The sequence below is a fragment of the Syngnathus scovelli genome, chromosome 16, assembly GCF_024217435.2.
Source record: "Syngnathus scovelli strain Florida chromosome 16, RoL_Ssco_1.2, whole genome shotgun sequence".
NCBI classification, from domain to species: Eukaryota; Metazoa; Chordata; class Actinopteri; order Syngnathiformes; family Syngnathidae; genus Syngnathus; species Syngnathus scovelli.
Genome location: NC_090862.1, coordinates 8,146,264 through 8,168,154, shown reverse-complemented (window position 1 = coordinate 8,168,154; position 21,891 = coordinate 8,146,264). Strand labels below are relative to the sequence as shown.

At 47.6% G+C, this 21,891-nt stretch overlaps 3 protein-coding genes across 4 annotated transcripts; all 3 read left to right on the top strand.

Moving 5' to 3' along the window:
• Positions 1-1,246: 1,246 nt before the first annotated feature.
• Positions 1,247-3,090, top strand: ccndx (cyclin Dx). Its single transcript, XM_068653433.1, has 4 exons — positions 1,247-1,639; positions 1,792-2,007; positions 2,192-2,494; positions 2,603-3,090. The coding sequence occupies exons 1-4, from the start codon at positions 1,388-1,390 to the stop codon at positions 2,738-2,740; spliced, it is 909 nt and encodes a 302-aa protein (XP_068509534.1). The 5' UTR covers positions 1,247-1,387; the 3' UTR covers positions 2,741-3,090.
• Positions 3,091-3,272: 182 nt separating this feature from the next.
• nucb1 (nucleobindin 1) lies at positions 3,273-7,463 on the top strand. 2 transcript variants are annotated; one of them, XM_049744969.1, is made up of 12 exons: positions 3,273-3,420; positions 4,056-4,179; positions 4,239-4,479; positions 4,637-4,740; positions 4,875-5,060; positions 5,137-5,227; positions 5,294-5,352; positions 5,592-5,684; positions 5,763-5,852; positions 5,918-6,088; positions 6,164-6,275; positions 6,743-7,463. In XM_049744969.1, the coding sequence occupies exons 1-12, from the start codon at positions 3,320-3,322 to the stop codon at positions 6,832-6,834; spliced, it is 1,464 nt and encodes a 487-aa protein (XP_049600926.1). In that variant the 5' UTR covers positions 3,273-3,319; the 3' UTR covers positions 6,835-7,463. The 2 variants fall into 2 exon arrangements, with proteins under 2 accessions (XP_049600926.1, XP_049600924.1); XM_049744967.1 differs by having other exon boundaries at positions 6,740-7,463.
• A 1,231-nt stretch (positions 7,464-8,694) lies between these two features.
• ppfia3 (PTPRF interacting protein alpha 3) lies at positions 8,695-21,800 on the top strand. Its single transcript, XM_049743980.2, has 31 exons — positions 8,695-8,874; positions 9,712-10,184; positions 10,769-10,870; positions 11,000-11,239; positions 11,312-11,365; positions 11,463-11,591; positions 11,672-11,764; positions 11,891-11,943; positions 12,011-12,104; positions 12,173-12,307; positions 12,690-12,773; positions 12,952-13,083; positions 13,392-13,454; positions 13,542-13,621; positions 13,797-13,959; positions 14,071-14,264; positions 14,339-14,579; positions 14,658-14,791; positions 14,868-15,022; positions 15,109-15,208; positions 15,284-15,365; positions 15,443-15,643; positions 15,985-16,050; positions 16,542-16,568; positions 16,727-16,902; positions 17,079-17,176; positions 18,285-18,460; positions 18,639-18,707; positions 18,868-19,030; positions 19,572-19,637; positions 20,215-21,800. The coding sequence occupies exons 2-30, from the start codon at positions 9,849-9,851 to the stop codon at positions 19,622-19,624; spliced, it is 3,693 nt and encodes a 1,230-aa protein (XP_049599937.1). The 5' UTR covers positions 8,695-8,874; positions 9,712-9,848; the 3' UTR covers positions 19,625-19,637; positions 20,215-21,800.
• The last annotated feature ends 91 nt before the right edge of the window (positions 21,801-21,891 follow it).

Genomic DNA, 21,891 nt, shown 5'->3' with positions numbered 1-21,891 from the left:
GACGAGGACGACTGAATTATTGATGAGCATCTCCAATCAAGTCAGGCTGGTCCCGTTTAAAAGGTGAGCATGGCCGCTGTGTGCCACCTGTAGCCAGGGTGTCAAATACAAGCTGCACACCTCCATTGTGTGAGCGAGCCCCTCTGGGATCTCGGGGGAACGTGTGACGGGCGCACGACAAGCACGTGTCCATGCGCTGCGAGCGTGTGAGGTAGAAGGCAGAAGGCCAAGCCTGGTGTCTGACACTGATTTGTAAACGTAGACAATACGGCTCATCGACCCCAGGCTCCACTGTCTGTTGCACATACCTCCAATCGCGGCTCTTTAAACAGCAGCAGATTGCCACAAGCCTCCATCGGAGAGGGGGCATATGGTGGGGGTCTATGGGTTGGGGGGGTGGGTCGGAGAGACGCTGCTTTGACAATGAGGCCAACTTTGATGGAAATGTCCCTTTAAATGTCATCCAAGGGCTTTTATTAGACCCAATGGGACGTAGCATTTTCAATTATGATCAGTATCAGTTCTTTTCTAAATCTTGTTTATTTTCACATGTGCTTAGGCAAGCGTTCGTGCCATTAATTCATTCATGGGTTAAATGGAGCTAATTGTGGCAACCACCCCTCAACCCTTTTGAACTGTATGCATTGATCTGTGTGCTTTTATCAAAAATCAATTCAGATAACACATTACTTTATTTAGGAAGAGAAAATGTGAAATGCATATATATGAAATATACAAATTAAATTTATTGAGAATAAAACTACCTGCACTTTTCTGTAACAATAACATAATAATAACAGGAAATCGACTAATATCTTTCAAAAAAGTTGAGTTGAGTAGACTTTCATTGTGAGTCAAACGTGAGCATGACCTCTCCTCATCTTACCTAATGACGTGGCCCAGAGCTTTGCTTCCCATTTGGTGAAGTTAAAACCGAAATGTGTCATATTCTAAGTTGTGGGGGTCTTTAACTAGTAAAATGCCATGTGGGTGACCCCCTCCCTGGTCCACGTTGGCGTTGTAAACAAACACCGTCCTGCTATTATCATCCATTCCCATTGTCAGAGTGTGGAGATGACCTTTCTCTTCTCCCTTTTCACCGTCGATCCCAAGCTGTCACCCCGCCACTCCTTCTCTTGTCTGCGCCGTCGGCCGTGCTCCGCCCCACCTCGCTCCGCCCCCCTTCGCCGCCGCCCCCAACTCGCCGGCCCACCTGTTGAAGCGATTGTCCTCTTCACAGTTTATGTCACCGGCCAGGGGTGCCGCCCTCTTTCAGACTCTCTTTCTTTCTCGTGCGTATAAAAGCGAGCCAAGAGTTTTCTCCCGCTTCACTCATACTACGACCCATACACTCGTATAAGCCAGCGCTTTGTTTGGTCTCGCCATCATGCAGACGGACGACAGAGGTGTGTCGCTGTGGTGCGAGGAAACAGATGAGGACTACCGAGATCAGGCCGCCCTGGGGACGGGTGCCCCCGGGGGTCAGCTGCGAGCTGCCTGGGACCCGTCAGTGTCGGGGAGGCGTGTGATCCAGAGGCTGCTTCACGTGGAGGAACGATACGCGCCCTCACCGCTCTATGTGGGCCTCATTCAGCAGGAGCCCCAAAGACGGGAGGAGCTGGCCAAGTGGACGCTGGAGGTACGCAGACACGCTATTAGTCTGTCCACAACAGGTCATCTGTGATGTTGACACTTTATTGACGGTCTCCTCCCTTACACACGGGAGCCGTCCAGCATTATGTCGCCTCATGCCTCGCGTCGCTCATCTCACACGCTTTTCACCACGATCAGGTGTGTTGCGATTGCGGTTGTGATGAGGCCGTGTTCCCGCTGTCCGTCTCCCTGATGGACAGATTCCTGTCGGTCACGTTGTCCACGCCCGTGTTGCCGTATTGCCTGGCGGCAGCCTGTGTGCTCATCGCCTCCAAGCTGAGCGAGTGTGACAACATCACCTCGAATGCGCTCTGCGCTGCCGCAGAGTACAACTTCCTGCCCGCCAACCTGCGGGTGAGGCACCTCACTTCCCTCTAATTAACTTTGACCAGTCATGCTAGTATTGCAGCGCTATTTACAGTATTGCCAATTTAAATTTCATAATTTAAGCAATGTAATGTTTTAAGTCTGAAATAAAATACACCTCAAATGGACCCAAACACCCAAATACTCTTGTCCCGCCCCCCATGCCTAACAGGAAATGGAGCGCGTGGTATTGGCCACCCTGCGCTGGGATACGGCGGCCGTGACACCTCAGGACTTCCTGCCACACTTCCTGGCCTCCCTTGGGGAGAGGAACGAAGAGGACAGCACCACCTTGAGGCGACACAGCGACACTCTGGCAACCTTGTGCGCATGCGACTCGCGCTTCCTGGGGGCTTCGCCCTCCCTAGTGGCCGCCGCCTCACTCAACTGCGCTTTTCGGGGCCTGGGCAACAGGGAGCACTCTCGGCTCCACCCGCTCAGCTCGACGCTGGCTGACCTGTGCCAGGCTGACCCGGTAAGTGGCGTCCGGGCCTATGATTGGCTCACAAGACTTTCGAAGCTTGGGGTTAAAGGCCTCCAACCTCAGTTTGAGAACCTCTGTTCTGATGTACTACAATGCCAGGTGGTGCTGCAGTACTACAGCGAGATGATTGAGCACGCCCTCCGGCAGCGCCTCAGCAACAGGCCGGCAGACAAAGGCGATGAATTTGAGGACGAAAGAGCCGGCACGCCCACTGACATGAGAGAAATCGATTTCTAAAGCCCTGTCAACAGCCAAACTGCAACTGCAGACCAATCAAATTTGTCATTATCAGTCAAACTGATATAAATTATGACCTCCACAAAGAATACTTTTATATACTGAAGAGATGAAGTAATTATGCAGTTAATTTATTTTTTTCCATTATTTATTTACCAGACATTTTTAATGTGTTCTTTGTGCCATAGTGTGTCTACGTATCTCTGTTATTTTATTGCAGGCTAGTTATGCATATTTTGCATATCTATATCTTTAATTTATTTATCTTGTGCAATTCTTGATTTTGAATGTTAATTTATTCAATATGCCATACTTATAAGTTGTTTTTAGTGTACTACATGAACTAATTGAATGAGAAATCTATTTTTGGAAACGATTAAACATTTGAACGCACTTTGCATCCATAATTTACTGTGGGGCTTATGTTGTCTTGCTTTGTTACTAGTAGGTGGGTAGATACTTTATTGTTCTCGTTGGAATTATGCACCTTGAGTTAACGTGAGTTGTTGTCAAAGCACCGATCGTAAAAGTTCCTACTTTTTCAGTGGGTCATTGATTATACCACACGATCTCGGTCGCATGTTTATGACGTTTCGCATCTGCCACCAACCGGACGCTGGTTTTTGCTTCCTGGAGCTCGGCCAAAAGGCTATAAATGCACCTGCGATAAGGAAAAAAAGGTATCTACACCATTTTAATCTTTATGTGCTCACGATTTTGTGATTTAAATGATAAGGTATAGACATATAAGTAACAGTAGAGCGCGTATGTAGCCCTTCGCATGGCTTCTCGCTTGTTCACAAGAGCTAGCTGGCTACTTAGTTGCTTCTGTTCGGTACACTATATGAAAAGATACGACAGTCACACTTTTAGCTGTCTTTTAAATTAGATAGCGCACTACATACAAACACTGCTACTTGTGCTTCGCAATTTGGTCTACTCTACGCTGTTCTTATCTGAGAGGAAGCACGACGTGTTCTGAAAATAAACAAACGACGTTGCGCCAAACTCCAATGGTGAAATCCGATATAAGCAGTGTGTTTCGTTCCTAAATTGCCATACTTAAGAAATACAGAGATTTTTTGACTCATTGATACTAAACATTCCCTTTTTTGGAATTCGTCGTTTAATATGATCACCAGCCACCAAGCATTTGGTTAATTCCTGTGTACGCTTGTTTAGGGACCATAGAGTGACTGGAGTGCGTTTATTTGAATGTGCGCTTATGCACTACAACTCAACCGTTTGGACATAATTCCTCATTCAAAACTACTGAAAATTACCTTTAATTGAACATCTTTCCCCACGATTGAAGCAGGAGGATGAAGTTGGAAGGTGCCTGGACGCTGCTGCTTTTTGCCGTCTCTGCGTGGTCAGTGCCAATTGACCGTAAAGAGGTCCACCAGGAAGTCAAAGATGAAGAACAAGTGGAGAGCATGGTATGGATTTTTTAGATCTAAGATTTGCCTCTTGTTTGACACACTTTTTTTTTTAACAGGACACGGGTCTGTACTACGACCGATACCTCCGAGAGGTGATTGAGGTCTTGGAGACGGACCCTCACTTCCGGGAGAAGCTGCAAACAGCCAACACGGAGGACATCAAGAATGGCCGCTTGAGCAAAGAGTTGGACTTGGTCAGCCACAACGTTAGGACGCGTCTGGACGAGCTGAAGCGGCAGGAGGTGTCGCGGCTCAGAATGCTGCTCAAGGCCAAGCTAGATAGCACCAACACGCAGAGTGAGTCCAACCATGTCAGGGCAGCAGCAAAGATATTCAAATAAATTGAAATGCATCAAAAACGTTCGATACCTTAGAGATGTAAAAGAACAATTTATCTTTCTATACGTTTTATGGTGTGTGAAACACACTGAAGTGCTGCTTTTCTGCTTTTCAGGTCTGCAGATGGACCACACCTCCCTGCTCAAGCAGTTTGAACATCTGGACCCGCACAACCAGAATGCCTTTGAGGCCAAAGACCTGGAGCTGCTCATCTCCACGGTGAGAGTGGTGACAGCCATGTTTGTAGTGGATAAGCCCAACAGCAAATTGTTAATTTTAGTAAATGTTGAGCCGTTGCTGATTTCAGTGGTTCTGATTCTGTGTTCAGTCAGTTCTTATGATTTTTGCCTTAGGCCACCAAAGACCTGGAGAACTACGACGCAGAGCGGCATGAGGAGTTCAAGCGCTACGAGATGCTGAAGGAGCATGAGAGGCGCGAGTACCTGAAGGGTCTGGACCAGGAGAAGCGGGAGAAGGAGGAGCAGCGCTTGCAGGAGCTCAAGGACAAACATCGACAGCACCCCAAAGTCAACGCTCCCGTAGGCGATGGCTTCACCCATTTGTTCCTTTTCAAGCAGGAAGCTCTTCATCTCTCTGTTTCCTGTTCCTCCTCAGGGCAGCGTAGCTCAGCTGAGGGAAGTTTGGGAGGAGACTGACAGACTGGACCCCAAAGAGTTCAACCCCAAGACCTTCTTCAAGCTGCACGGTGAGTGAGAACTGGGCGTCTCTCTGCCTGACTTCACCGCGTCATTCTTGCTTTTGAGTTTGTTAGACACAAACGAGGACGGCGTACTAGACGAACAGGAGCTGGAGGCGCTTTTCACTAAAGAGGTAGGACAGCCTGTACCTATTCACGCGGAACTCAGAAAAGCCGGATATTGCCGAGCCTTGATATATTTTCCTATGGCCACCTTTTTTCACCCGTACAACTCTACGTGAGATAGATAGATAGATAGATAGATAGATAGATAGATAGATAGATAGATAGATAGATAGATAGATAGATAGATAGATAGATAGATAGATAGATAGATAGATAGATAGATAAAAATAAGACTTGTTTCTCCCAGCTGGAGAAAGTGTACGACCCCAAGAACGAGGAGGACGACATGATGGAGATGGAGGAGGAGCGGCTGAGGATGAGGGAGCACGTCATGAAGAACGTGAGTCTCCTCTGTAGGCAGGCTATCAAATGCCACTGCGTCGTTCTATCATCCCTCTGCTGTTGTGTTTCCCTCAAGGTGGACACCAACAAAGATCGACTGGTCAGCCTGGCCGAGTTCCTCAAGTCAACTGAGAAGAAAGATTTCAACTCCCCCAAAGAATGGGAGGTAAATGCAGCAGCGAGGCATAAGAAGGTACATTGTCCAATATGTCTCCCTTTTTCCATCTCCAGACTCTGGACGCCAAGCCGGCGTACACCGAGGAGGAACTGCAGCGCTTTGAGGCGGAGCTCCGTGACAAGGAGGAGGAGCTAAAAAGGAGGGCAGACATGCTACAGCAGGAGCAAGAGCTGCTGAAGGAGCGAGGAAAAGCCCTGGAGGCCCAGAGGAGGGAGTACCAGCAGGTACCTTCTCTGCCGCGACGTCCACCAGCTTTCCCTTAAATCCTCCCCGGCGTGACTGGCATGTTGCCGTTGCAGGCCGTACTGGAGATGTCACAAAGGCACAAGGAGCAGCCGGGGGATGATGGACAGCCGCCGACCAGCCCTCGGGGAGAACTTCAGTTCCAGCCTCCGCAACATGAAGATCAAGGTGAGTACACTGCATGACATTGATACATAGTACGTACATATAGATAAGAATTATATTAAAATAAATGTAATGCAAATAAATGATAAATGCAGTGGTGATGCGTCTGTTCGGAAGTTGAAAATTGGTTCGTAGGAGGATGCAAAAAGATCGTTCCTATCACGAAAAGTTTGTAATTATAGGCGTTGTACTAAATAAAGAATGCACAAAAGGTACCTGAATATATCACTCATAATATAAAAATAAAATAGTATTGGAACTATTGTTTTCAGAATTCTCTTCTCAAAAATAACGAGAAAGTGATATAAAAAAAAAGAAAATCAATACTGTATACAAATATTAAGATATTTTTTTCCACCCCACAATTTCACCTCAGTAATTATGATTCTTATTGACATTGTGAAAAAGTCTTAGGGATTTTTTTTAATGTCCCACTAAAGTTGTTGAGTAAGTCTCTTTTGGCTCAGCAGGAAAAGTTGCTGTCGTGGAAAACCTTGAAGATGCCCTAGTGCGGAATAATCTGCCCGCTGAACCGCCGCAGAACCTGCCCGCACACACTTGAGCAGCACACACACATACACACACACACACACACACACACGCACACGCACACACACACACACACACACACACACACACACACACACACACACACACACTCTTTGACTTGCACTGACATCAGGGGTTGCACAGACAAGTCGAAGTGACTTCTCCACAATGACGTTTCGAGCGTGTTGTCAACTAATCACGTGTGTTTGGCTTGAGGAGGCGTGGATTCGCTCGCTGCAACAGGTGAGTGCATTGTGTCTGATGTCACTTATGCAGAGTGCCCCAAAAGTTACTGTACACTTTTATTTCGATTGAGGCATTACATTTTGTAAACTTATCCCCTCACTAATTAACCTGAGCCGGATCCTCTTTTCAGAAATTTGACATGGTGAAAATAGATTATTACAAAGTGTTCCCATCTCTTGGCTTTAAAAAAATAATAATACTGTACAGAACCTATCAACAGCATCTGCGACTTTCGACTCGACTTTTATCATGTTGGTGTCTACAGTCGTGCAACCCCTGCAACATGAAGAATTGAACTGAAACTATCGTTAAGTGTTCTTTTGCTGTGGTGAGATTCAAAACTGTTTTATTCTTGGGTCCTGTGATATCAAATAAACTCGTAATTTATGTCCAGAATCTGCTTACTTGGTTTTATTGAAGCATTTTTTTTAAACCCCAATTGAGTGTAGAGGTTAGAATCTGAGCCATTCGAAACATAATGATTGTTGTTGTCTAGTAACACCCACTGCCACTCCACCCGGTGTCCACGTAGCTGCCTGCCTCCTGTCTGTCAAATAAAAATGTCACCGCGATATCAGAAGTGCGTGTCCGTGTAAAATGTTATGTATAAAAATAAACATTCAAATGTCACAGAGCAAGGACGTGGGGTCACGTAAAGTATAAAAAAAATGATGCAGCTACTAAATGTTTATTTTTTGAAGGCTTTCTCTTTGTGAGTAATATATAACATTACAATTTATTTTAATCCATCCTCAATGCTGCATTTTGCTTAAACATAATACAAATTTATGATGCTTTGTCAGTTTAAATTTTCTTGTATCTTAAAACGTATAAGATCGTTAGCCGTTTTCATTGTTTAACACCAATAATGTAAATTTAAATCGTTGGGAAGGTTTTGCTATAAGAGAACATGACGTAAATCCCTACTTTCCTCATGGAGAAAAGTCCCGCCTTCGCTCGACTCTAATTGGCTGACGGCTCATGCTTGTCAATATGTGTTACTTTGAAATACAGGGCAAATGCATTAATTTATGTGTGTATTAGGGTATTTTTTAAAAGTAAATTGAAAGTAAAAGTTGAAAAGAAGCATTAGCTTGTTGACTTCATCTTCTAGGACCTAGAATCTAGGTGATGGAGCTGCGAGAAGGAACGTGACAGGAAGTGGTCAGGTGCACGGGGACGTCGGGCTGACTGGCGGAAAATGTTGAGCTCAGGCTTCAAAACAAGAGTTAACCCTTTTAGTTGTAGACTAATTTAGGATAGAGAATCATTCTAATTCTTAAAGCTCTTTTCATTGATATGTAAAATATGTTAAAAATAAAGTTACGCCATTAAAAAGTAATTTATTCATCATTTAAGAATTTATAAAGTTTAAAATAGCTGCATGAGAACTCAAAAGTAGTAAAGAATTGAATTTCAAAGTGCTGCACTTTATAATAATACTTAGAACTTAAAATACAATTGCTAGTGATTGTTCAATACCTTCTGCATGACTTCAGAATGTAAAACGCGGATTTGTAGCCATAAAACAAAATTATTGGACAACCGAAGTTTGTCATTTATCCCAAGTATCGGAAGCTCTTATTGTGACAATCCCCGGATGTTGCTTGTTCGCAGAGCGTTCTGCTTGACACCTCCCGGGGTACTGTCGCTCCCATCTCGGAGGGAGGAGATGTGGATGTGGTGCGGGCTGCTAAGTAACCCCACCGGCCTGGAACCGAGGGCCGCCGGCTGCTACTCTGCCACCTGCCGAGACTGAGGCGGGAGGGCCTCCTTTTCTCCCCGTCCTCGTTGGACCATGACACGGGTAAGAACGAAAAGCCACCGCGGCGGCTCCAGCGGGCCCCGGAAATCCTCCATCATTTCACCACCATCATCAGCATCATCGGCGGCGCCCGTTCCACCACCAGCTGTTTTTATGGGAGGGAGGGGCGGGCGAGGGGCGAAACAGACGTCGGCATATTTAGCCCAAACAACCATTTCCCACCATCTTGTAATGTCACCCGTGTCTTAATTAGGCCTCGTCTTGGCGACAGGATGATTGACACCTCCCAGGGTTTTTACGCCACGTCTGGGACCGTTCAACGAGCCGCCCCCCTTCACTCCCCCCTTACTCCCTGACAACAAGAACACTCTCACAGCTGCATTTTCTTACAAAATGTCGTCTCTTGGGGGCTTACGAAGGCCGCCGTACGAGACATTTTTCGCGCGCACGCACAAGCCCCATCATGACAGCGCAAGCCCCCCCCCACCCCACCCCCCATCACATCCTCCATTTCGCGCTCTCGGAAGACTTATCGCGAGATTTCACGTTCAGTGAGGACTTTTGCTTGAGTTTAAAAAAAACACGTTAAACACGGGTGAGCTCTAATTAAAATTCTGCTCGGTGGACTTCCTGTATGTGTTCAGTGAAACCCTGCATAGAACCTGTTAGGAATACACTCATTTGCAAAATTTTTTGGAAGCCTCTCTTCTGCTTTTGACAAACTCACCTATTTGTTGTTGTGTTCAAGTCAAAGCAAGAGAAGTACTACTTTGGCGCCATCTGGTGTACAATTTTTTTCTCCATAATTTTCAATGCAATTCTTTACAACATAAAACAGCATAGGGAACATTGTGTATGCGTGTGTTCCTGTCCTTGCAGGTTTCTCTGTGGTCCTGCTGAAGAACCTGGACTGGGGGTACGAGGTCCTCCTCCTACCCAACCTTACCCCTTACCCTCCTGGACCGCCTCTCCCCTTCCGCCCCCCCTCCTCAAGAAAACTCTAGACTGGCCTCAAGATGATGTGCGAGGTGATGCCCACCATCTCGGAGGACGGGCGCGGCGGGGGCGGCGGTGGCTCGTCCTCGCCGGCGGGATCCGGCAGCGGCCTCGGTGGAGGTATTGGAGGTGGCATGGGCGGCTATGGCAGCCGGGACCCCCGTGGCGGTGGGGATGAAGGGGGCAGTACGGGCAACCTGGAGTCGTTGATGGTCAACATGCTGACGGAGCGAGAGAGGCTGTTGGAGAGTCTGAGGGAGACCCAGGACAGCCTGGGAACGGCCCACCTGCGACTACGAGAGCTCGGGCATGAGAAGGAGTCGCTACAAAGGCAGCTGTCCATCGCGTTGCCGCAGGTGGGAACAAACGTCAGGTCGATTCAAGTGATGCGTGTGTGCGTGGCATATCGCGCTTGTTCTTCTTTGTTGACACATCGCCATGGTTACCAGCCAGTCACACCAAATGCAATTACACATAATTGCACAATTAGACAACAATTCAGTCAGTCAGTCAGGGTGCTGGCCCCTTTCCTGTCACCTCCGGGCACTTCATTTTCATGCTGAACACACACACAGATCCTGGATTATTGTGCAATGAAAAGAATTTCATGCTCAACAGGTTGCTTCCTGTTGACAAATAGTTTCATATTTCAAATTGTAATTTTTATAATTTATAATCACATCACATTTTTATTTGACATTTGTTTTTAACAGAACAAAATGTCAAAATGTGAAGTCATCTCACTTTGTGTTATTATTTAATATAAATATTTTTGTGGTTCGTGTGATTATTTTATGATACAGATAAAAATAAATAAAAGGAAGGTACCTGTTTTTGCTAATTCTACTGAATCGCTAAATCCAGTGCATTAAAAAAAAAAAAAATATATATATATATATATATATACTTGTAAATACTACCCTCTTGTGGCCCCCTGTAGGAATTTGCGGTGCTGACCAAAGAGCTGAACCTGTGTCGCGAGCAGCTTCTGGAACGGGAAGAGGAGATCGCAGAGCTCAAAGCCGAGCGCAACAACACACGAGTTTGTACAACTCTTATTGTATATGGTGTGCACATTAAATACGTCATTCAATAGGGTGACTTGGCTCATTTTCACATAGTTTCATTTGACTTCATTTGGTGTAACGGAGGCATTGTGTGCTTGTGCTAGTTGCTTCTGGAGCACCTGGAGTGTTTGGTGTCACGTCACGAGCGCAGCTTGAGGATGACGGTCGTGAAGCGTCAGGCGCAGTCGCCTGCGGGGGTCTCCAGCGAGGTGGAGGTGCTCAAGGCCCTCAAGTCCCTGTTCGAGCACCACAAGGCCCTGGACGAGAAGGTCCGCGAGAGGCTGCGCGTGGCCCTGGAGCGGGTGGCCACGCTGGAGGACGAGCTGCAGTCGTCCTCGCAGGAAGTCGGTCCCGCCTCGTGCCTGCTGTACTCTAACCGGACTCTTGCAGGCGCTCATGACATGTTGTTGTTGTAGGTGGTCTCTCTACGCGAGCAAATCAAACGACGACAGCAGGGACTCGATAAAGAGGTTCGTTCAGTAACACAGGAAAAAAAGCTTGAAACCCAAACTTTGAGTTGAAACCTCTCTTTGTGGCGAACATGTGAACTATTTCCTGTGATGCCAGCGGCTTCCCAACGGGCCGTCGTCCATCTTGGATGACAGCGAGGTGGACCGGCAGCGCGAAAGTGAGATCGAAAGACAGCGATCTGAGTTGGGGCAGCTCAAGGAGAGGCTGGCGCTCATGTGCAGACAGGTGCCGCACACGCCATACTCCAACTAATACTGAATGTACGATCATACTGTAGTGATGTAATCTTTGTGTCTTTTTGGCAGGTTGGCGAGATCGAGGAGCAGCTGACGTCTGCCAGGAGAGAACTGACGCGATCGGAGGAAGCCAACCACAAACTGCAACGAGACGTTAAGGAGGTCACGTCACACTTTGCCAAATCCTTCCAGATGCACTTTGGTCGAACAACAAATACTGGACCGCTTTTTGAAATGCTGACTTTTCTGTAATGTGGCATGACATTGTTTGTCTTTTGAACCTCTCAGGCCCTGTGTCAGCGAGAAGACATGGAGGAGCGAATCACCACACTGGAGCGCAGGTACATTATCTGTATTTGAAGCGCCTCGTCGTCTCTATCCTCGATGACGTCCTCCTGCTGCCTGCAGGTACCTGAGTGCCCAGCGGGAGGCGACATCTCTCCACGATATCAAAGACAAGCTGGAGAACGAGCTGGCCAGCAAAGAGTCTCTCCACCGTCAGGTAGGCAAAGACAAAGCAAGGCTGCACGCCTGTTCTACACGCTCATGCTACACGCTAATGCTGTGTAGAGCGAGGAGAAGAACCGTCAGCTTCAGGAGCGGCTGGACGACGCCAAGCAGAAGCTGCAGCAAACCTTGCAGAGGGCCGAGACACTGCCCGAGATCGAAGCGCAGCTGGCGCAGAGGGTGGCCGCCCTCAACAAGGTACCAAAGCAACAACATCACAAATACAGCCATCAAATTAAACGTCAGGGATGATGTCAGAGAAACACAAGAAAACCATATTTCTTTTTTAAAGAGGCGTTAACACGGGGCCCGGCATGAACAGTTTATTTACGAGTGATGCCATTGGACACATCATCAAAGAAGCTCCAGCGGTTCCTGTAAACTTTTCTTGTCTCTTAGAGGGCTGCTGGAAAGAAACGAGCCACGCTGCCAAACAGCTTCAGCGCAAACAATTAACCTGATGCGTGTCCTGGCAAAATGGACGCCGCATGGCAGCGTGCTCATGTCTTCCCTTTTCTACCTCTTCCCTCCTTCTCCTGTTCCTTCTCGTCCTCCTCATCTTCCTCCTCCTCCTCTCCAGGCCGAGGAGCGCCACGGCAACTTTGAGGAGCGACTACGGCAGATGGAGGCGCAACTGGAGGAGAAGAACCAAGAGCTGCAGAGGGTGAGTCACGCTTGGCTCACGGCCGCCATCTTGACCGTCTTGCCACACAAAGGTGCTCTAATTTTCTAAAGCCAAAGATGGCAATCTCATGTGGAACGCAAGGCTTGTTGTGAATGCTTTTGCTCCCAACGCGTGTATTACACACCTTTTTCTTCGTTTCCTTTCCCGCGCCCTGAAGGCCAGGCAGCGTGAGAGGATGAACGACGAGCACAACAAACGTCTCTCGGACACAGTTGATAAGCTGCTGTCCGAGTCCAACGAGAGGCTACAGCTGCACCTCAAAGAGAGGATGGCCGCGCTGGAGGAGAAGGTCAAACTTGACGATACCGATTCCATTCTAGATACTGCTCATCGATTCGATTCCCTCACCAATTTTAATTGGGCGGAGGAACAATACCGCTCATCAAAATAATGACATAAACAGCCTCCGTCAAAGCCCAGACAAAGTGAAACTGTGCTAGCCTTTCGCCTTTTTAATTTCTGCATTTTCTCAGTTGTTTTTACTTCCCCTCTCCAATATTTCAATTTTTTGAATGTATTTGTGTTTTTGTGACGATAACATGCAGCGTGTTGTCCATGTTTGGCAATCAAATCTGTGCTCTCCCCTTCTTCTCGCAGAACGCTCTTTCTGAGGAGCTGTCCAACATGAAGAAGATTCAGGATGATCTTCTGGCAAACAAGGTGAGGGTTCGTCTGTCTTCAGAATTCGCCTTCAGACTTTTACGCTGACTCTATTTACTGCCCGGCTGTGTGTCTTCTGTCTATCAGGACCAGCTCATTGCAGAGCTGGAACGCCTTCAGCTTGAACTCGATCAACTGAGAGCCAGGCCCGGAGGCTCTTATTCCAGGTGGGAAAAAAATATCCAAATGTTTCCTACCAGTTTGTCATGCTATACGACTTATATTCTTTTGTTGACATATGTTGTCTTTACATCGCATGACTTCATTCCTGGCTGCGGTCCAATATAACGAAACCTTTCATCCGCTCTCTTATCTGGGATCTCATCTTTCCGTCGCTCTCAGTCGTTCTTTGCCTGGCAGCGCTCTGGAGCTGAGGTACTCCCACGGGGGTGGCTCCCTCCCCATGGGCTCCACCACTCACCTGGATACCTTCGGAAACACATCCTTGGTCGGCAGGCGAAGCCTCCGAGCCCGATGGAGCTCCGCCAGGGAGGACTCCACCAAGGTGGGGTGGGAAAATGGAATCTGGCTTTGATTTACACATACATTTATAAAACAACAATATGAGTGAATGCCGGTGTAATGGTACCATATTTGTATACGCGTGCATTCTTAGTACACAGACTGGGAGACGGGGGCGCTGCTGGGGTCCGGCTACGACCACGGTGTGGACGTGGTGTGCTCAGACGATGAGGACGACGGAGACCATCGCTTCGGGTCCGAGCTGCTGTCACCCAGCGGACAGACAGATGTACAGACGCTGGCCATCATGTTGCAGGAACAGCTAGAGGCTATCAATAAGGAGATCAAGTAAGATGGAAGCCTTGTTGGATTGCAGATTCCAGGCTGCATGCTAAGCAACGCTAATGAAACTTGTTCCACAGACTGATCCAGGAGGAGAAGGAGAACACGGAGCTGCGGGCCGAGGAGATCGAGAGCCGCGTCAGCAGCGTGGCCTTGGACAGTCCACCTATCCCGCCCTCCTCACTGGGCAGGGACGGTGCCGGGCGAGGCTTCATCCCGTCCTCCATCACCTCTTCCACCCTGGCCTCGCCATCGCCACCCAGTTCGGGGCACTCTACCCCACGCCTTCCCCACTCGCCGGCCCGCGAGAACGACAGACAGGTGAGCTGCTAGTCTAAGCGTTAAATTGCATTGATTATGTCGAGTGGGCTGCTATTGTGGTACTGTTTATCATTTCAGAACAACAAAGACGACGAGCGCACTCTGGCCCTCCTCGACTCCACGCCGCCACCCACGCCGCGGGCCCTACGCCTGGACAGGATGACCCTCACCCACCCGGGGGCCCTGCTGGATGACCCTCGTGAGTTCCGCAGGTGAGACACAGCGATGGCCGTTTCCGCTTTTCCATTTGGGTTTAAATGTCTACTGACCTGGTCACGCTGCCTCCAGCCTGTCAGCAGATGGCAGTAGCTCCAACAGTAGCCAGGACTCCCTGCACAAGGCCAGCAAGAAGAAGAGCATCAAGTCTTCCATTGGACGACTTTTTGGCAAGAAGGAAAAGGGCAGGATGGGACAGCCTGGAAGAGACGGCTCAGCCTCACTCGGTAACTTGATGTAGTTGAACGTTCAGCAGTGACTCATGAAAAAATGTTACATCAACAAGCCGCTTTGAACGCTTTGCCTCCGGTAGCCTCGACGCCTTCTGAAGACCTGGCTGCCGGAGACCCCATGGGCATGAACAAGACCGGGACTTTGGGACCGGCGGACAAAGACCGGCGCAGCAAGAAAAAGTGAGTGAGCAAAGTGAGCAAGAGAAACAGAGTGTTCTACTTCTCATACTTTATATTTCATATACATATGCTTAGGCACGAGCTTTTAGAAGAAGCGTGTCGCCAAGGTTTGCCTTTCGCATCCTGGGACGGTCCCACCGTGGTGTCATGGCTGGAGGTAACGCGTTTTTATTTGAGTCCATCTTCCTAAGTCCTCTTTGTCCTCAACCTGCTGCCAACATTGATTCTTTCCAGCTGTGGGTGGGCATGCCTGCCTGGTACGTGGCAGCCTGCCGGGCCAACGTGAAGAGCGGCGCCATCATGGCCAACCTGTCGGACACGGAGATCCAGCGTGAGATCGGCATCAGCAACCCGCTGCACCGCCTCAAGCTGAGGCTCGCCATCCAGGAGATGGTGTCTCTCACCAGCCCCTCGGCCCCCGCCAGCACACGCTCGGTGAGCCTCCGTAACTGCTATGCATACTTTCTTACATTCTGTGGGTAATTACATACCTTGTCCACATTTAGGTTAGTTCGAAGCTGTGTGCACGTACCTTCGTGGCTTGCCAGCTTCTCAAAGAATTGGAGTGATCCATTTAAATGTACCCCACCTAACTACTTTTAATCTTGAGGCCACGTAATACTGCGAAGGTCCCTCGAGTCAGGGAAGAGGCAAAGTCTTCCACGCTAGTCTTACTGTCCCTGAAGGCAACATGTGATGGCATGCAGTCAGCAGATGGCTCGACCGTTTTGTGTTGTCATCTGACCGCGTCGCTTTTGTCTCCCCTCGAACCGCAGTCGACCAGTAACGTCTGGATGACCCATGCCGAGATGGAGTCCTTGAACGCAGCAATCAAGCCGCCGGTTAGTTCATGTCAACCTTTATTTGTTCATAGTAAATATCTACCACGTATTGTTTACATCGATTTTTTAAGTATTACTACTACAATACTATTATACTGAATTGTTTGTGTTTATTAGTATGTATAGTTGTTTATGTAGTGTTTATACTTCTAGCAGATTAGTTTGGAATATTTTTTGTTGATTTAAAAAAAAAAAAAAAAATTCGATCCATGTTGATGAGTCTCCTTCCTCCTCCTCCTTTTCTTCTTCTTCTGTGGTTGTGTCTCGTAGTGTCGAGCTTCTTCTTCTTGTCCCTCTGGTTGCTGTTTCACTGTGAAGCGCTTCCAGCTAATTGCCCGATCACTAACACACTCTTCCTCCCTTTGTCCTCCTCTTCCCTCGGCTGCTCCTCTGCTTTGCTTTCACCCGTTCCTCCTCCTCGCCACCTCCTTCACCGCCACCTCCTCGCTCTCTCTCTATTCGCCCCCTCTCTTCTCCTTCTGGCCTTTTAGGAGCTGAAGGAGTTCAGCTGGGATCAGGTGAGGAAAAACTCACTTTCGTTCATGAATATCATACTTACCGTTCATCCATACTGGAACAGATGCTGGTTTCTTCCATTGTAAATGCTCATTGGGCAAACTTTGCCCAGGTGTGATCCAGCGAGACAATGGTTCAAGGTCTTTTTGTCCCCGTTTAGATCCTTGCTTATGGCGATATGAATCACGAGTGGGTGGGCAATGACTGGCTGCCCAGTCTGGGCCTGCCGCAGTACCGCAGCTACTTTATGGAGTCGCTGGTGGACGCCCGTATGCTGGACCACCTCACCAAGAAGGAGCTGAGAGGGCAGCTCAAGATGGTGGACAGCTTCCACAGGTGAGACCCGCAGACCGCTACTGATCGAACAGGGAATTGGGGTGGCGGGGGCATCCGTTGAATCGCTCTCCCACAAAAATTGGGCGGCAGAAGTTAATTGCCACCGCCCCCCCTCCCCCTGCACACACACACACACACACACACACCCCTCTCAACTTTTCCCTCTTTTCCGGCAGGGTGAGTTTGCATTACGGCATCATGTGCCTCAAGCGCCTCAACTACGACCGCAAGGAGCTGGAGAGGCGGCGGGAAGACAGTGCGCACCACAACAAAGGTAAGACCATCTCCCCCAATTCCAAGCCTTACACCCATCAGTCAGCCTCCATGCAGACCTCGTTTTTTTTCTTCATGCTGCGTCATTGTCTCGTTGGAGCAAATTAGCGACCCCCTTTCGCACGCGGTGTGATGGAAAGTCAGCGAAGCAAGCTGCTACATGTCTGTGGTGAAGCAGCGTGTGGCTCATTAGCCAAGCTTATTTTCAACGTCCTGTTCCGAGTAAACATTTGTGATTACCAGATGGCTCCAGTTAGTAAAAGCGCTAGTCAGAAGCTCTTGTTCAGGTGTGTCTTGAGGTATGAGTAACTCCACATAAAGCCATTCAGTTGATTTTTTTTTTTTTCTTCAGTTCAAGGTACGGGCGCTTTATGGGGGCAGTGAACTTGACTAACAAGCAGCATCGTGAACAAATCCTCCAAAAACTTTCAGTCAAACTCAACATAACAAAGAAATGTTGTGTATTTAAAACAACAAACTACTTTGTATGCTAGTTTAATGCTAACACATAACTGGAAACGCCCCAGACGGGCATAACATGTACCATCTTTGCTTCCCAAACATACTGAGAGGATCTTCAGAGAAGACTCCCCAGTCAACTTCACAAGTTCTCCCATGGAATCTGATAATTTCCGTGCACGTCGAGGCAGGACCTCAATTATGTCAGAGGATGTCAATGTATGCATGCGTTGCCCGCAGAGGATTGCGCATATCGTCGTCGTTGAACTCCAACCAACTTATTAATGTCGCTACTTCGAAAATGGCTTCCAGGCATTCTGGAATAATCGCAAGTCTTTGGTTTGTCGCTGCTTTTACTGCCTTTAATTGCTGTCATCATTTTACAATCAAACCAATTATCAAGTAAGACCAGGGCATTGGAAAAAAAGCACACACGCACACCACACACACACACACACACACACACACACACACGCACACACACACACACACACACACGCACGCACACACAGACAAAAGATACATGTCTGATTATTTGCTGAGTTCATTTCACTCTTACCCCTTTCATACAAAATCCAGAAACAGGATTTCACACAGAGTCCCGGCTTAGCCTTACCTTTCCTTTTTGGCAATTTCCCCCTTTTTTGCAGATGTGATGGTTTGGTCAAACGAGCGCGTGATGTGCTGGGTGCAGACGTTGGGCCTGAAGGAATACGCCGACAACCTTCGCGAGAGCGGCGTCCACGGCGCCCTGCTGGCCCTCGACGACACCTTCGACTACACCGATCTGGCGCTGCTGCTGCAGATACCCAATCAGAACACACAGGTAGATGCAGGCCTTGGTTAATAGGATTGATTCATTATAATTTGCTTACTGTATATTTGGACTATGTGTTGATTTTGTTTTTCATTTAGAATTCATATGTAGGCTATTTGTTATGGAGTCTTTGTAACATACAACACTTTTGACTCATCTTGCTGCTGCCATTGCTAATGTTCTGCAGGCCCGCCAACTCTTGGAGCAAGAGTACAACTCGCTCATCTCCATGGGAACCGAGAGACGGCCTGATGAAGTCAGTCAAACACACACACAAGACGACACATACACAACCAAAGACATGCACACAGTAGCCTCAAAGAAACAAACAAACAAACAGACATGCATAACTCTCAAACACACAATAACCACACAAGGACGCACACACACACACTGAGCGTGTATTTTGTTTGAAGGACGGCACCAAGACGTTCACGCGCTCTCCATCGTGGCGCAAAATGTTCCGCGAGAAGGACCTGCGGGGCGTCACCTCGGACTCGGCCGAGACCCTGCCTGCTAATTTCCGTGCCTCCGCCATTGCCACGCCCTCCGTCACCCTCAGGAAGGTCCAGAGCGACGGTGAGCGGCTGTCACCCGCCCGTCTCGCGGACCTCGCCCCCAATTTGCAGAGCTTTGAGCCGCCGCCGTGTGGGATGTCACTCATCAACACGGAATGACAGGAATCAAGCCTCGGGACCCTCCGGGAGCTCCCTGCAAACTGTGATTAGGAATTATTTGGATTAGCATGATTTTCTTTCAACAACGACAAAGTCCATGAGCTAAAAATCTGTTGAGGCATCAAATGTGAAGTGGCTGGTTTTGCACACTGATGAAAATAATGTCATTTAGTGTGCAATTCCCCTGAAAGAGCGGATTTCATGTCACTTTTTTGGGCACAATTTTTTTTAAGGACACCCTACGTGTCAGTGCTTTCTATGCTAGTGTGCCATTGTCTCAGCTGTAGAATTCCCGTTTCCTTTCTTAGAGGAAGCGATGATGACAAGGAGCTGGCAGTCTATAAAATACACAGGAGGACTTTTTATCTGTCATTCCGGGTCTTAATGGGAATGCCTGTGGCTGGATCAGTGGTGTTTAAATGTAATGTGTGTGTTGTCCACAGCCAGCTCCAGTGCCCGGGGTGAATCTGCCTCCGTGAGGACGTACTCGTGTTGAAGGGACTACTTAGGTGAGGCCCGTACGCCTGTTAAAGCACAGAGAGCCCGTTCGTTAGCGTGGCGAGACGAGAGATGGTTTGCACATGTGTTTGTGTTGTTGTTGTGGTTTCAAGTTTTGCCCACTACTACTTGCAGACCTATAAAAAATTCTGAAGAACCCATGCCTGAAAACACACAAAAAAACAGACATTTTACTTTCATCATTTTGGGACCACTTCTAAGGGTTCTTTAAACATAAAGTTCCCCTACTGGAACCTTTTTAAAATTCAGCCTTCAAAGCCAGTTTGACTAAGCAATGTGGAATTTGGTGGGCATGTCTATTATGAGTAGAACCATAAAAAAAACATCAAGAAGACATGCCTGAAAAGACACAGGAAGTCTGTGATTGTGCTTAGAAGTGAACATTTTAGGTTCAATTTGGCTCTTTTTCCAGATAGCCTTCAAAGGTCTTGTCTTAGAGATTTAATTGGATGACGACCATATTTGTATACCAAAAAAGAGGGGGCAATGTAGTGCAAATAATCCCAAATACATCAAACCATTACAGCCAAATCTTGACCAAACAACTCATGCTGTTTGTGTCCTCAGGAGGCATCGATCACACTGGGTACCTCTGACTCACTGAAGAATGACTCTAAGGAAGACAAAGAAGAAGAAAGACTCCCACACAAACCACTCAACTTCAGGACAGTTGTGCTCCGAGCATTCTGCAATAACTTGAACGGGACGAAGGTGACCCGATGATTTCCGCAATGTTTTTCTCAGCACAGGAAGTCCAAATTCTCTCTCTGTGGCCGCTCTTTGTTTGAATATTTGTTACACAAAGCGACTTGCGATGCCTTTGTTGCCGGGGGAGGGGGGGCTCTGAGCATCCCCAATTGATGTGGGTAGTAAAACATGTCCAGCATTGAGCGGCAGACCACATCACAGCCACGCCGCTCTTCTGCGTCCTTTTGTCTCGAGCACCTTGAAAGCCGATCCGACTTCCAAGGCATCCCATAATAATAGAGTTGAAAGGCTCTGAGTGAGTGAGGGGGGCCAGTCACACAGGCATCGGGTTCGACTGTTTCCTGACAATTTCATGCAGAGCCCCCAATGTAGAGCCGGAATTTATCAACCTGTGCCTTTAACACAAAACCTAGCGTAGTGCAATACAGTCGCCAGCTTTTGCAGGGCGTGGCCTTGTCAGACTGGGTTTTTCAGAATTTGGTTCAAAGAGGGACTCTTTAGCTGTGGGACGAATTCGAACAGACACTATGTGGACAATCGGTCAATTAATCCATAAACTGGTCTTAATTGTTCTTGTAATTGAGACATTTTGGACAATTGGAAGTGTGCAAATTTATGGGCTATTCAATGAAAAGTGTTTGGGATTTTGGGCAAGTTGTTGAAAGCGCACTCCTTCGTTGGGATCTTTTGGTGAAAGATGAATGACGGGAGGGGCCACAGAGACAAAACAGATTAAAAGAAAATGGACTGACAAAAAGAAAGGGACAGACTCAAGCCGCTCATTTTACACACACTCAGACAAGCCATAAGAGAACTCTCTGGAAGGGGGTGAGTAAAGGGGTGAGTAGGAAGCCCAGGATACAAAACCTTTAGCCTCCGTGTTTACGATGCATGTCTTAAAACAGAAAAAACAACAAGGGGAAAAAAATCCAAGACGATGAGATATTTTGGTTTTTGCCCTCAATAGCGAAGACAACATGTTGTGGTTCAAAATAACAAACAAAAGATTTTAAAAAACAACAACATATATGTATGATACATCTACAATGGGGGGGGGGGGTCAATTTGTAAAATGTGTGTAATTTTTTTCAGTTGTATTTTTTATTTTTTACGACGACTATTTATTTTTCTTTGAGGTATGTATTGGATAAATGTAAGTACATGTATGTCCTTGTTCCCACTCTCTCATGAACACTCATTCATTTTGGAGCTAGGCCGAACGGTTGCACTTCCCATCGGAAGGCGGCCGTTCCGCTCGCTAGCGCTGCCGTTAACGTGTCCATTCTGACGACAGGTCGTGCAGTGATTGCAGATTTCCATGATTAAAAAGTGATCGTAATACAAAACTCAAGTTATCCTATATGGAAAATGAAAAAATGATGAAAATGGTGATGTAAAAAACAAACAAATAAAGCAATCCCTATGGATCTGCTCATCATACAAAAGTGGCTCTCGGTTCTTGCGTTATTAAGTATGAAAAAAAAAATAGCAGCCCCCTACATTGATGACGGTGCGACCGTTTATTGAAAAGATGCT